The following is a 14,179-nucleotide window of genomic DNA, read 5'->3' as shown; positions in this document are numbered from 1 at the left end:
GATTTTTTGAGTCTACTAAGTTGTATTTTATTAACAAAAACACATAAAAAATAAATTAATATTGAGACAGTTGTTTCGCCTTGTTAGAGCATTATCAAACGAATGACATTCATTTGATAATGCCCTAACAAGGCGAAACAACTGTCAGAATATTAATTATTTTATGTGTTTTTGTTAATAAAATACAACTTAGTAGACTCAAAAAATCTGTGTTTGATTTAAATTAAAATTAATACATAAAATAAAAATGATTACTAAGGCTTTCAAAATCCTTATTACTGTTAGAGGGGGGTGTAAGTTAATACTGACTAGTGTATACAATACACCACCGTGTTAGGACTAACGATGGTATGCGTTCACAGGGACACAAAGACGGACATACTCCGCGAGGCCTTGCAAGTGCTTCCCAATCACAACTGCGAGATCCTGGTGAAGGCGGTGGCTGAGAAACTAGCCCAGGCCATGGCTAAACAGGTATTATTCATTTTTCTTGTACTGTTCATCTAAAAATTACATGTGATCCGAAGCGGTGTGCCAAAAGACGAATGATTGGCTTGTGCTCTTATCCGTCTTTCTCCGGATCGGTGATGCGATCACGGTGCGGGTGAACTCGATCGCGCTAAACTGTCGTAGTCGCTTTTATTTGAAAAAACCGGACTGCCGCACGGTAAAATTTCATGTACACTCTGTTCACAGATATTTTACCTATACAGTACTCTATCAATCGTTTTTAAAGGGACCTATTAAAATAAACTAAGAATGCGGGAAAACAATGAATGCGGGATTAAGAGGTCAATACCCAATCTGTATAGCCATTTGTAGGCTGAAATTCTAAGAAGAATACAGGTTTCAGATGTATTTATTAAAATGTATTTATTAAAAAAAAATGCAAACTTGAATAGAATTTAAAAAAAGAATAAAGCTTATTAATCCAAATTTGTTTTTTAACTGTTTTATTTTCGTAAGTCAATAGTATATTTTCGGCTTTGCAAATGGTATTTTTATTCAGCATCGGTTATTGAATGTGCGTCGTAGAAAGTTTTCTTTCAAAAAGTGTGCATGCATCTGGCAATGCAGGTACAGGCAACGGCTCCTTTTCATTAATATCGACCTCTCCTGCTATCGGTTACACAAGCTTTCGATAGTTTCTATCCCATACGTTGCCGTTGAATGTAAGAAAATTGAAAATAATGTAAAAAAACAAACAAAATGTATCAAATATGCAGCTTAATTTTAACGATAAATGCGGTAAATGGTGATAAAGAAACGATTGATGCGATCTATTTCTGATCTAATCTGTGAACAGAGTGACTCGGTACTGTAGTACACAAGCGGCTATAGGGTGAATAATCCAGTGTCCAATATCATAAATAATATTAATATTGTGTCTGTGATTTGATCTGCTCTAGTATGTCAACTGCGGGTCGGCCGTGCACAGCATCGGGGGGCCGCTGATGGCGCGGCGGCGGCCCGGGCCGGCCATGGTGCGCGCCGTGGCCTCGCACGCGCTGGCCGCCTCGCCGGCCCCCTCTCCGCAGCAGATCGCGCACCGCCACCTCAACTCGGACATCGTCGCGCGTGAGTCCATCCTCAACTCGTTCTTCTCTTTCTTTTTCCGTGTTCGCTCCCTTGGTGGGGCATATCGCTCGCTTTGTGCATTGATTTAAATAATCAAACCAAACAACTGAATCGACCACTTCATACTTTTGATTGAAAAATTTTGCAGACAGTGCATGTGTCGTATCGCACCAAGCCTCCCGCTGCTTGCGTCTTTCCACTTGTTTACGGCACATAAGATAAATAACCCAACTAAGTTCTAATTCCACTGTGTACATTCCACCTTCAGCTCAGATTGAATTCACTGGAAATTCTTCGATAACTGATCAATTTTTAAAAAAAATGTTTTTCTTTGTGATGGTTAGTGAGTTTTATTTCAAACGCATTGAACATGATAAAGATCGGGTTGCCATATCGTCACTCCTTTCAAGAACGTCATAAATCAAAAAACGTTATTTTTCAGGAGATCGTTTTTAAAGTTTAAAATATAATGAAATGTATTAAAAATAAATATCAAGCCACTTATTGAACTTTTTAGTATGCAACAGATCTTTTTAGGTAAAACCTGAAGGTTTTTTCTCCATTTGAAAAATATTTTGTATATTTAAAAAAATAATAAAACAATACCTTTTGTTCAAAATGCAAAAACAACACTTTCTGCCCTGTAGCGGGTAAATAAGTTAAAAATATGCCTCTATTACTGGGATATAGTATATTTTCTGGGCTTTCCGAAAACATGCACAACTGAAATCTTGTCGATTTTTGATTTATGACGTTCTTGAAAGGAGTGAGCGATATGGCCAACACGAGACGTCTCCGAATCACTCTGTCACGCGCCATCTCCTTGGCTTCCTCCCAGGTCAGCCCGGCATCTCGAAGTTCCGCTGAGTATAGTCGGTGAATGGTCGTCAGCGGCCTTCCGGGGCGCCGGAATCCTCGGGGTTGGATGAAGAGACATGAGGGGTTAATGGTCTCAGGTGGCATTCTAAAGACATGTCCCAACCATGTCCACCTTCTCTTCAGGACTTAACTCGTTACTACACGCCTATAAATATATATATATTTGGTGTATGCATATGCAATTGTGGTTTTTTGCTAATTTAAATTTTTTTAATGTTGAAAATATCAATCGAAATAACAAATAATTTAGAAATGGTACGGAGTATCTTGCATTGCCATCTAAGGCAAGTGACAATGGATAGATGTATATATTTTTAAAATTTTATAAAAAAGTTTTATTTAAAAGCTAACTACATCACTATTATCATAATTGGTCATCATGGTTCATCATGGTTTTTCATGATTGTGTTATTTATGTTTCCAGTGGTTCGTGAATCATTGGAAGTTGTGACGCTGTGTGTGGCGCTGAACGGGGGGCAGATCACCCAGCTGCTCAACGAGACGTGGTGGCAAGACCTTATGGTCCAGCTGGTCATCATGTGCCCCAACGCCCAGGTACCCATTTGTCTAACCTATTAAAAAAATATTGTAATTAGTATACCAATTAGGGTCGTATACTAATCACAAGTAACCGCAAACCCAAGTCAGATTCGTACAATATTTTTTGGCATCTCTCGCGCTTTAACCTTTCCAAGACTATAGACATAAATAAATGTCAAAATCCGTTCTCATCAGAAATCAGTTGGTATGATGTAACTTGTATTACAATAACATATCGCTCACTCCTGTCAAGAACGTCATAAATCAAAAATCGATAATTTTCAGTTGTGCATGTTTTCGAAATGCCCAGAAAATGTACTATATCCCAGCAAAAGCGGCATATTTTTAACTTAATATTTACCCGCTACAGGGCAGAAAGTATTGTTTTTGCATTTTGAAGAAAAGGTATTGTTTACTTATTTTTTTTAATATACTAAATACTTTTCAAATGCCTGTAATGTAAAAAGTTCAGTAAGTGGCTTGATATTTATCTTTAATAAATTGTATTATATTTTAAAAACGTTCTCCTGAAAAATCAAGTTTTTTTATTTATGACGTTCTTGAAAGAAGTGAGCGATATGTGGATATTTGTATGCAATTTTGTCATAAATTAAAACCTTGTGATGGTGAGTTTCTTTTTTTTTTTTTTTTACTATTTTTACATCATTTCTATCTTCATTATACATAGATTTTGTGATTTTTTTTAAAAATTTTCACATTAAAAGAACTCACTCCCTGGAAAAAGTCAGACATCAATTATTGTGCTTCCGGAGAGTTAAAAAAGTAAACAAATAGAACGCTAAAGGTGGAGACTGATAGGAACATTTTGTCGTAACATAACGTAACATCTCTCGCGGCGAGCATCACCGAGCATCCGAAACTATGGATGAAGCGCTTGGCTCGGTGTACTGACTGCCTGAATGCTCGCATCGAAACGTGTTACGTTATGACGAAATGCTCCGGTCAGTCTCCGCCTTTACAGACAGAATACAAATTACATCAATTAAAAAAAAACGAAAAACATAAATACTACAGTCAAACTTTTTGCATCGAAAATTATTCAATGTGACACCTGAGCTTGTCGGTTTTTACTAATTTCAGCGATATAAGGTCTACTATTTGATATAGCAACTCTCATTTCTACATCACCTTTCTTCGTTTTAATATTGGTTAATGTTACGACGAAATGCTCCGGTCAGTCTCCGCCTTTTTAAGCGTCTCCCTCTCTATACAACAGTATCCGAAATATGCTCCTGCAAACAATGTGTCGAGTTGGATTGTGCGCATTTGTGTGCAGGTGCGCGTGTGCTGCTGCGAGCAGCTGCTGTGGATGTGCTCATGGGGTGGCGGCGCAGGCGCGGCGCCGTGCCTGGAGGCGCTGCTGCGGCACGCGGGCGGCGCCGCGCGCCGGCACTCGCGCCAGGCGCAGCAGTACTTCCAGCTGCTGTGCCGTCTGCTGGCCGCGGCCGGGCCGCCCGCCGCGCGCCGCCAGCTGCCGCCGCAGGTCGCCTGGCTGCTGCAGGCGCGCCGGGACCACCACCGCGGCAAGCAGGTGCAGCAACTTAATGCCAATTCAATCATAATAATAACAATAACCCTAACTTTAAATATTTGGGAACTGAGTACTTCAACAACCTTCCTACAGACATAAAAAAAAAATTAAGACTTCAAAATGCTAAAAAATAATTTGAAAAATGAATTTTATGAATGTTAATTTTTGTCTTAAAAATAATTATTATTTTAGTAAAAATAAATTGTATTACCACCCTACCACACGTAACTTACAAGTGTAAGTCCCTCTCCAAGTACAAGAGCTCCGTCTCTTTATTGGAGAGAATTGCATTTTTAAGATTGGAAGTAGAATTATTTAAAAAATTAAATAAAATTATAAAAAAAACTTTTGTAACCATATAAAATAATTTTAAAAAACATCCCCCGCTATCTGCAGTTAGCCATACACAATGACGAAGAGCTCCACAAGTTGCTCTTTGGCGTGACTATCGCTCAGGCAGGCATCATGCCCAACATCTTGGCCATGCTCCTACTCACGCAGACCAGGGAGAAGGTGCAATAATACGGCTGCTCCACATTCCCCTTCCTCAGACTCAGCCGATTGATTACATACAGAACTGTTTGTTATACTCAAAGGAGTGGTAGAGACTATGAAATTAGAATATTTACTAATCAGAGTATACGCGTCGATAGTGAAAACTTCGAGGATGAGCTAGTTTAACACAACTTTGACACATTCTTATGAATAAAGTTAAAAACTTTATATTTCTCTCAAATTGCATTTAGATGATTATTACAAAATGTTTTTTTATTCGAGTACTTAGAGATATCGCTCATTCCTTTCAAGAACGTCATAAATCAAAAAACTTGATTTTTCAAGAGAACGTTTTTAAAGTTAAAAAATATAATGTAGTGTATTAATAATAAATATCAAGCCACTTATTGAACTTTTTACTGTGCAACAGATCTTTTTTGGTAAAACCTGAACGTTTTTCCTCCATTTAGAAAATATTTAGTATATTTTTAAAAATAATTAAACAATACCTTTTCTTAAAAATGCAAAAACAACACTTTCTGCCCTGTAGCGGGTAAATATTACGTTAGAAATATGTCTCTTTTGCTGGGATATAGTACATTTTCTGGGCATTCCGAAAACATGCACAACTGAAAATTGACAATTTTTGATTTATGACGTTCTTGAAAGGAGTGAGCGATATGTTCTCCACCAATACCAGAAAGAAATACTAAAATCGGTCAATACTTGAGAAAAATAATGTTGATTTTTTACGCACCTAACAAAAAGGAACAATTTTAGCATACATATAAGAAAAAATCCCGGCTCTGAACTTCACATTAAACAAGCCATATGAAAGTGTAATTTGGATTCCAGGTGGACGACACGCTGCTGGAAGGGCATCTTAGTTTAACCAAAGAAATTTTCGCTCTGTCCAGTCCTGAAGTTAAATATGAGTACGGATCCAATCCGGAGAAGGAGCATAATTTAATAAAGGTAAGAATCCACCTAATAGACACGCTTGAGAGTCTCATCCGTTACAAGTGAAACATTACATGGTCTAGAAACTTGCATTTGTTGATGCTTTTATTATTTCTGGATTAGAAATGGTTGCAATTTAATTGAAGAAAACCTCATAGATAGCTTTATGTATTTATCGTGATAGTATATACATATACATATATATATATATATATATATATATATATATATATATATATATATATATATATATATATATATATATATATATATATATATATATATATATATATATATATATATATATATATATATATATATATATATATATATATATATATATATATATATATATATATATATATATATATATATATATATATATATATATATATATAAAGGTGCGACAAAACGATGTATGATAGATGTACGAATAGTGAAATAAGGAAGGAATGCAAAGCTGAGATAAGCATTATCGATAAAATTAAGAAAGGTGTGTTGAGATGGTTTGGACATGTAGAACGAATGACTGAGGAAAGAACGGTAAAACAAATTTATGAGGCGAATGTTAGCGGGAAAAGAAGCAGAGGAAGACCGAGAAAAACATGGCACGATCAGGTATGCCAAATACTTGAAAGCGGTCAGGTTAGGAGTCGTAACAATCGGCAAGTATGTATGAGGAGATGCATGAACATGGAAGAGGCAAAGAATGTTTGCAAGGACAGAGTGGTGTGGCGCTCTATTCTCTCTGCCTACCCCTGCGGGGAAGCGGCGTGATGGTTAGTTAGTTAGTTATATATAAATCACCAAATCATTTAAAATCATTCTGATAAAAAATGATGAATCCCTGAATATAACTTTGAATGCAATCATTATTGTCGTATTGAGTTCTAAATTGTACTTCTCCTTCGATTATTATTAGTATTTATGAAGATCAACAGAAAACACAAACTTAAAAATATATATGGGATCGAATGCAGAAAACGCGCTAAGAATGTCAGAAATGAAGGAACCATATTTCAATAAACTCCCTAAAGAAATTTAAAAAATAGAAGATATAAAAATTCTTAAGAAAAAAATCAATGCCCATTACATATAAATCTTGAAAAAAATTTAAAAAAACTATTATACCATTAATTATATAAAACATTATACCTTGAGTGTAAGTCCCTCTCCAAGCACAAGAGCTCAGTCTCTTTTTTGGAGAGGCACAGCGAATTTAAAACTATAAGTTTGCCATATGTATAAATGTTTAGAAATTGTATTATGTTGTACTTAAAAATGTAACTGTATTAAATTAATAAATACAATTTTAAAAAAAAATCTGGCAAGGGTCTACGAGATAGAATAAGGAACACCAGGATAAGGGAAATATGCGAGATAGGAGACTTATATTAGGTGGGAAAGACAACAAAGAAGACAATGGATAGAAAAAGGCCAAGTTTAATAGTAGTTAAATACAGAGCGCGTAGCTGACGGACAAAATGACTCTCTAAAGCATGGATGGCCAACCTTTTCAGGGCCAAATTTTAGAAACGATACTTACTACCGGGCCAAATTTCAGGGCCAAATTTTAGAAACGATACTTACTACCGGGCCAAATTTCAGGGCCAAATTTTAGAAACGATACTTACTACCGGGCCGTAAAACAAAATTTCTTTAATTATTCAAAGCAAACATGAGATATATTGTTTTTTTTAAAGACGATATAAAAAATTATAACCAAACATATTTATAAAATTAGAGTTAGGCAATAATCAATCATTAAAAAAAATTAGGAACAGTAATTTTGAAAAATCAGTTTTTTTTTGTACACAGAATTTTAACGACACCCTCCAAATATTCCTCAACCATTTCACAATCTGAATATTGGTTAGATTATTTTTGCTAGTATCATGGTTATTGCGTAACTAGCTTTTACAAAGTATTTCGACTATTGAATCACACTAGTTAGTCGGTTATAGCAGCATCAATGAGTGTTTAAAAGTCTGTCGCAAAATGTTGTGATTGTTTGTTAATACGAATAAACCAATGAAGAAATTGTCACAATAATGAGATACTTCTAAGTATGGATATGATACGAACTACGCACGATGGAATGTTCTTTTGTTGGTCTTATGTACACTTGTGTGTGTGTGATATGCTCCGCGGGCCACAAGAAGCCACCCGGCGGGCCGCGGGTTGGCCACCCTTGCTCTAAAGTCAGGTATGCCGTGTCAGCCCAATTGGAATACCGATGTGTCGGCCATCGGTGGCTGACATGGCGATCAATATGTTAATAATAAAACCCTTATCCGCACCCAAATGGTGCATAGGACACTGCGTCATATAACGCAGTGTTATCTTGATCGTTTACACATGAAGGAAAGGTGATCAGCCCTCTGCTTCAGGTACCAGTCCAGGGTAATATTAAATGAATATTGGAGTGAAAAAATCACTTATATTTATTTGAACCCCCCTGGGAATCGAACCCGGGACCTCCAGAACGGTAGCCGAGCGTGCTGACCATTACACTACGGAGGCAGACATGGCTATCAATATGTTAATAAAGATAAAACATGTGACTAGCGTGCTAATGTCTGTCTCTCTCCTCCCCCAGGAGCTGGTGTGCGAGTTCCTGTGGCCGTGCTCGTGGGCGCAGCTGCAGATGCGCGGGGGCGGCGGTGGCAGCGGGGGGGTCACGACGGCGCCTGAGGAGGGCGCGGCGCCCGGCGGCGCCATGCTGGCCGCGCTTTGCGCCACGCCGGGCGCGGTGGCGGCCGCCTGCGACCTCCTGGCCGCGCTCTGCCACGCCTGTGTGCCCAACATGGCGCTGCTGGCCGGCCTGCTCAACGACTGCTTCTACAGCGGTAATTTCTATTTTTAACACATTGAGTGTGGTGTATACACCTGGCGTACATCTGACATTCCCCCCCTGTGCGGAATACTTGCGAGATCCATATGGCTGTTAACAATCAAGTCAAATAACTCAAAAGTATCTTTGTGTAGTTGAAAGTATACCCTTTTACAGTCTTGTGACAATATTTTATTTTCATTAACACATTTCAGACGGGTGTTCTTCACGAGCAACGGGATTTGATAATTATCTACATGTAGTTAAAACCTTGACCAAGATATTGGTACATAATATTCATATAAAAAACATTAAATATGTAGTTCCTTATTTTCTGACTTTGAAATGAGGCCGGTGAAGAAGGTAAAAATACCCTTCCCGTCTTTAAACATCAATCAACCTAACGGGTAACCTTTCTCATCCGAAGTGTGTTAATTGATTTGGCAGTCATTTTGTGATTATATCGACGGTCCGTACGTAAAGTACTCTATCTGCAAACCTATTACTTTACAGGAGAGAGCTTAGAAGAATTTTTCAACGTATTTTCTTTATTAGATATCAGTTTTATCTGAAATTGTAAACCAGTATTATACATTCAAAAACACGATAAAATAATTTATTCAATCGTTTTAAAACTTTATGCTTTGTCCAAATTAAGTAGTTAGCGTTTTAGGAGTTCAGTTCATTTCGAAAATTCCATGTAGATAGCGTCTTATACGCCTGAAAACTAGGCGTAATTTATTTTATATATTTTTTTGTTTGTTTATATTTGTAGATAACGACAGGTCAGTTGATAACATACACCAAATATCTCAAAATTGACAAAAATGTAGTTAGAGCACTTACGTAGGGAACGTCGATATATACCTTTATTTTTAGTTTAAGTTTTACCTGTTAATACCACTATAATAATTGTATTTACCAAGTAAAATTTAAATTAAAAACAACATTTGATGTCATTGCGTAGTGAATACCGGCATATTGTTTTGTTCATTTGGTTGCCCCCCTTCCCAGATAACAACAGCGCCCTAACAGAGTGGGAGTACCTGCCACCAGTGGGGCCCCGCCTGCCCTCGGGGCTCGTGGGCCTGAAGAACGCAGGGGCCACCTGCTACATGAACTCCATCCTGCAGCAGCTGTACATGGTGCCCGCCATCCGCGACCATCTCATCAGGGTCCAGGGTATGTCCAGATAGTCCTCATTACTCGGTTGAATTGCCTCGTAAAAGTCGGGCTGAATCTGCATTTGCAAGTTCTAAAAAAAAATTTCTACAGAATTAACTCAGAAAATAACCGAAGGTAGTGTGGTTAAAGAGCTGTGTTTCGAGTTTTTTTTATGAATTCATATCTTTTTACATTGTTTGCTAATTTGATCTGTCATATCTATTCAAGTTCTCTAATTGTCTTCTTCTCAATAGGAGCCGTTACAGATCCCAATGAGGATTTTTCTGGTGAAGAGCCCGGAGATTTCTTTATGGACGTAAGTGCAACCAATCAGCATCTATCCTTCCTTATTGGAAATCAGTTCCAAAGTCAATAATTTTTTAGTCAATCTGTCCGGAAGTATAGCCATACAGAGTTGCCCAAAAAAAGCATTTCTCAAAGAACGGCCGCGCCTATAACTAGAGCCTGCTTACATTTATTTCTAAAATGGCACATGTACCCCCATTTGTGGTTGTATTTAAACACTAAAACAACAACAGATCTTTTTTTACATTTTACCTATGACATTTTACTTAAAACAAAGTTTGTGTGACGTCATCATAATGATGCTGTCAAACAAAACTATGATGCTGCTTCACCGCAGGGGTAGGCTGAGAGAATAGAATGCCACACCAGTCTGTCTTTGCAAACAATCTTTGCCTCTTCCATATTCACGCATCTCCTGATTATTCCGACTCTGACTGAAATCGGAGTAATTTTGATATAAATCATGTTTACTGGTGTAAAATCTTTTTTTATTAAATAAAATATGTTGCGTATAGCATTGATTCTAGTGATGTAAAATTATAAAAATTAAAAAATAAATTAAATATAAATAGAAATAAAAATTCTCCCCAGATACAGTTTTATCCGCAGAAACTCACTCCCGGACAGGTTAAGGACTATTAATTTTTTTTTTAATTACACATTTTTTAAAGTATTTGATCATTATTTATTTTCATATAACATTAGCACTATTTAATGATTTTATTACTTTAAACAATAAATAAGTTATATTTTAAAAATGTATAAAAGTCACTTTTTACAGTTTTCTTCGCTCGCTTAAAGGCAAGTTAAATCAAGACATGCTAGAGTGAAATAAAATAACAAAAGCAACTTTTTGCCTTGTTTTTTCCAGGAAAACATAGACTACAATGTGATGATTCTGAAGCAAGTCCAGGCGATATTTGCCCATCTTCAGTACAGCAAACTCCAGTACTACGTGCCGCGTGGTTTATGGACACATTTCAAGTAATGATGCAGTCTGTTTCCAACTATGATCTGTTATACTTGGTCATGTGGTGACAAGTATCAAGTAAAATAACACTAGTTGTACTCTAGTAAACATTTTTCGTCTAAAAAAAATTCACTTTAAAATTTGCCTGCAATACGACAAATAGTGAGTCAATTTACTGAATAATATCGTCCATGATATATTCTTTAATTTCTCACAGTATTCGCAAAAGAGCACTGATTTTAATATATTAATTTCTAAACATTGTTCAAGCGGGTATCTTTCCATGATTATATGGCATAACCTACTGAAGACAATTAACATAAGAGACTTTAAAAAATAATTAGCAGTGTTGCCATACTATTAATTTGAAATTGTATTATTACTATTGAAAAACCCTTTAATATGCATGCCGAAATGCCACATTGTCTGACGGTTTGCTTCCCCACAGGCTGCAGGGTGAGCCGGTGAACCTGCGGGAGCAGCAGGACGCGGTGGAGTTCTTCATGTCGCTGGTGGAGTCGCTGGACGAGGCGCTCAAGACCCTCGGGCAGGAGCAGCTCATGTCCCGGACCCTCGGCGGATCCTTCTCCGACCAGAAGATTTGCAAGGGCTGCCCGCACAGGTAGCAACACCAAACTGAGATCTCACAAAATATTTCCACAAAACTTGACGATTATATCAAGATACGGCTATTATGGAGGCAAAAATTCAAATGTTTTTTTACCAATTGATTTTCTTATTTTTAAAAAAAAAATTTAACCAAAATTAATACACCCAGTACCAAATATAGGCCAAATAAAGAATTATTTTGAAAATTTAAAAATACAAAAAAACAAATTCAAATGTTTTTTTACCAATCGTGCGATAATTTTTTTTAACCAAAATTATTACACCCAGTACCACATTAAGGCCAAATAATGAATTACTTTGAAAATTTAAATATCCAAAAAAACTTAAATTCAAATAATAATTTAGTAAATAATATATTGTTTCAAAATTATTCACCTTTGCTTTCCACTTTTCCTTTATTTTCAAACTCCACCCCTTGACTAGCCACCCCACCCGATTTGTAGAACAGATGATTATTTATGTTTTAGTTTATATTTAGACCTGAAGATGAAAGAAAGCATAGCTTCCGAAACTAGTCGTTATAATAAAATAAACTCAAATGGTAAAAGACGAGCGTTTTTCTTTTACAATTTTGACAGCATGTGTAATTTTGAATTGGCTGATGTTTCATTACCAAGTATTGTTTGGGCGCAGGTACTGCAAGGAGGAGCCGTTCTCCGTGGTGTCCCTGGACATCCGGAACATGTCCCGCCTCCAGGAGTCCCTCGAGGCGTACGTCCGGGGAGAGCTGCTGGAAGGGGCGGACGCCTACCACTGTGATAAGTGCAATAAGAAGGTAATCCCCCTTTTCCTAGCGTTCTGAAAGTGATCTTGGTGGTTTCAGCGGATATTCTATGAGCCGCTTTATGCTGATTCAGTTGAATAGAGCCCACTCATAATTTGCATGGAGAATATCCTGGATCACGTGGCAAAATTCAAATGGCAGTGGGTATTTCAATTTTCAATTTATTTATTTATAGTTAACATAGTTAACATGTCCGCCTCCATGGTGTAGTGGTAAGCACGCTAGTCTACCATGCTGGAGGTCACGGGTTCGATTCCCAAGAGGGTCAAAATAAACATTAGTGATATTTCAGTCTAATATTTATTTAATATGACCCTGGACTGGTACCTGAAGCGGAAGGCTGATCACCTTTCCTTCGTGTATTTAATGATCAAGATACCACTGCTTCTATACGATGCAGTGCCCTATGCACCATTGTGGTGCGGATAAGGGTTAGAAGAATAGTTAACATACACATTACACAACTTAAATTTAAATTGTACACATTAACGAAAATAGAAAATAAGCAAGAATACTATTGCTAAAGGTGTAGAAGAATCCCGCTTCGGAATACTCCTTCAGACACATGGAACAGATCAATATCCAATGAGATATTGTTCAACATAGCGGTAGCTCTTCCTACAGGCATAACCATCGGCAGGTTGGTCCTGTGTATAGGAATGTGAAACAATCTATGTCGACGCTGTCTTAGGTAACTATCGGGAACATACAGACCAATGCTCCGGATAATTTCAGGATTATCGAACGTACCGCGCAACAATCGATAAAAATGCGTAATCAAATACTCATTCCTTCTAGTCTCTAAACTATTGTAGACAAGCATACCCTGGAGAAACTCGGTCGGGTAGAGCCAAGGATAATAGGGTAGGACATATTGCAAGACAGGACCCCAAGAATTCTACGATGGAGACCTTGGGAGAACAAAAGAGGCGTCGGAAAACCCCAAAAGAGATGGTCCGACGACATAGTCGCTGTGGGGAGTAGAAACTGGCTGCGAGCAGCAACCAACCGGAGGAAATGGAAAGAAGGGGAAGAGGCCTATATCCAGCAGTGGAGGTCAGAGGGCTCATAAAGAAGAAGAAGAAGATGAATTACAGCCTTATTTACAATCTTTGTGATGATTGGTTTGCTTCGTTCATGATCAGTCTCCACCTGTCTCTATCATCCGCTCGTCTTTTTAACTCAGCGTATTCACTACAGAGCATGTCGGAGATAATTTGGTCCACATAGGTTAAGCGGGGTCATCCTCGGTAGTTTGTGCCTTTGCATATGCATTCCGCAATTGTAAGAAACAGACCTGAGTGTCTTATATAATGGCCTATTCATTTGGCTTGCTGTTGTGCTTCTTTATTTAGTAAGCATCTAGACTCCCCAGCCCTGCTTGTTGTACCCTACATGTTCTGACGGATGGATCCCAACATACAACTGTACCACCACATTTCAGGCGCCTCCAGATTAAACCATTGGTTAGGTAAATTATATCTAATG

General features: G+C 37.5%; 1 protein-coding gene across 1 annotated transcript in view; it reads left to right on the top strand.

Moving 5' to 3' along the window:
- LOC148302999 (ubiquitinyl hydrolase FAF-like) overlaps nt 1–14,179 on the top strand; it is a 68,712-nt gene that overhangs the window by 39,609 nt on the left and 14,924 nt on the right. Inside the window, exons 26-36 of the mRNA XM_088270691.1 lie at nt 363–474; nt 1,410–1,578; nt 2,882–3,012; nt 4,295–4,549; nt 5,900–6,019; nt 8,604–8,853; nt 9,852–10,019; nt 10,256–10,317; nt 11,179–11,291; nt 11,726–11,899; nt 12,541–12,682. Coding sequence (XP_088126817.1) covers nt 363–474; nt 1,410–1,578; nt 2,882–3,012; nt 4,295–4,549; nt 5,900–6,019; nt 8,604–8,853; nt 9,852–10,019; nt 10,256–10,317; nt 11,179–11,291; nt 11,726–11,899; nt 12,541–12,682 — 1,696 coding nt within the window. The remainder of the gene's footprint in view (nt 1–362; nt 475–1,409; nt 1,579–2,881; nt 3,013–4,294; nt 4,550–5,899; nt 6,020–8,603; nt 8,854–9,851; nt 10,020–10,255; nt 10,318–11,178; nt 11,292–11,725; nt 11,900–12,540; nt 12,683–14,179) is intronic.

The sequence above is a fragment of the Brachycentrus maculatus genome, unplaced genomic scaffold (assembly GCF_059751285.1).
Source record: "Brachycentrus maculatus isolate JH-2025_06_01 unplaced genomic scaffold, ASM5975128v1 h1tg000393l, whole genome shotgun sequence".
Lineage (NCBI taxonomy): Eukaryota > Metazoa > Arthropoda > Insecta > Trichoptera > Brachycentridae > Brachycentrus > Brachycentrus maculatus.
This window is presented reverse-complemented; position numbering and strand designations above follow the sequence as displayed.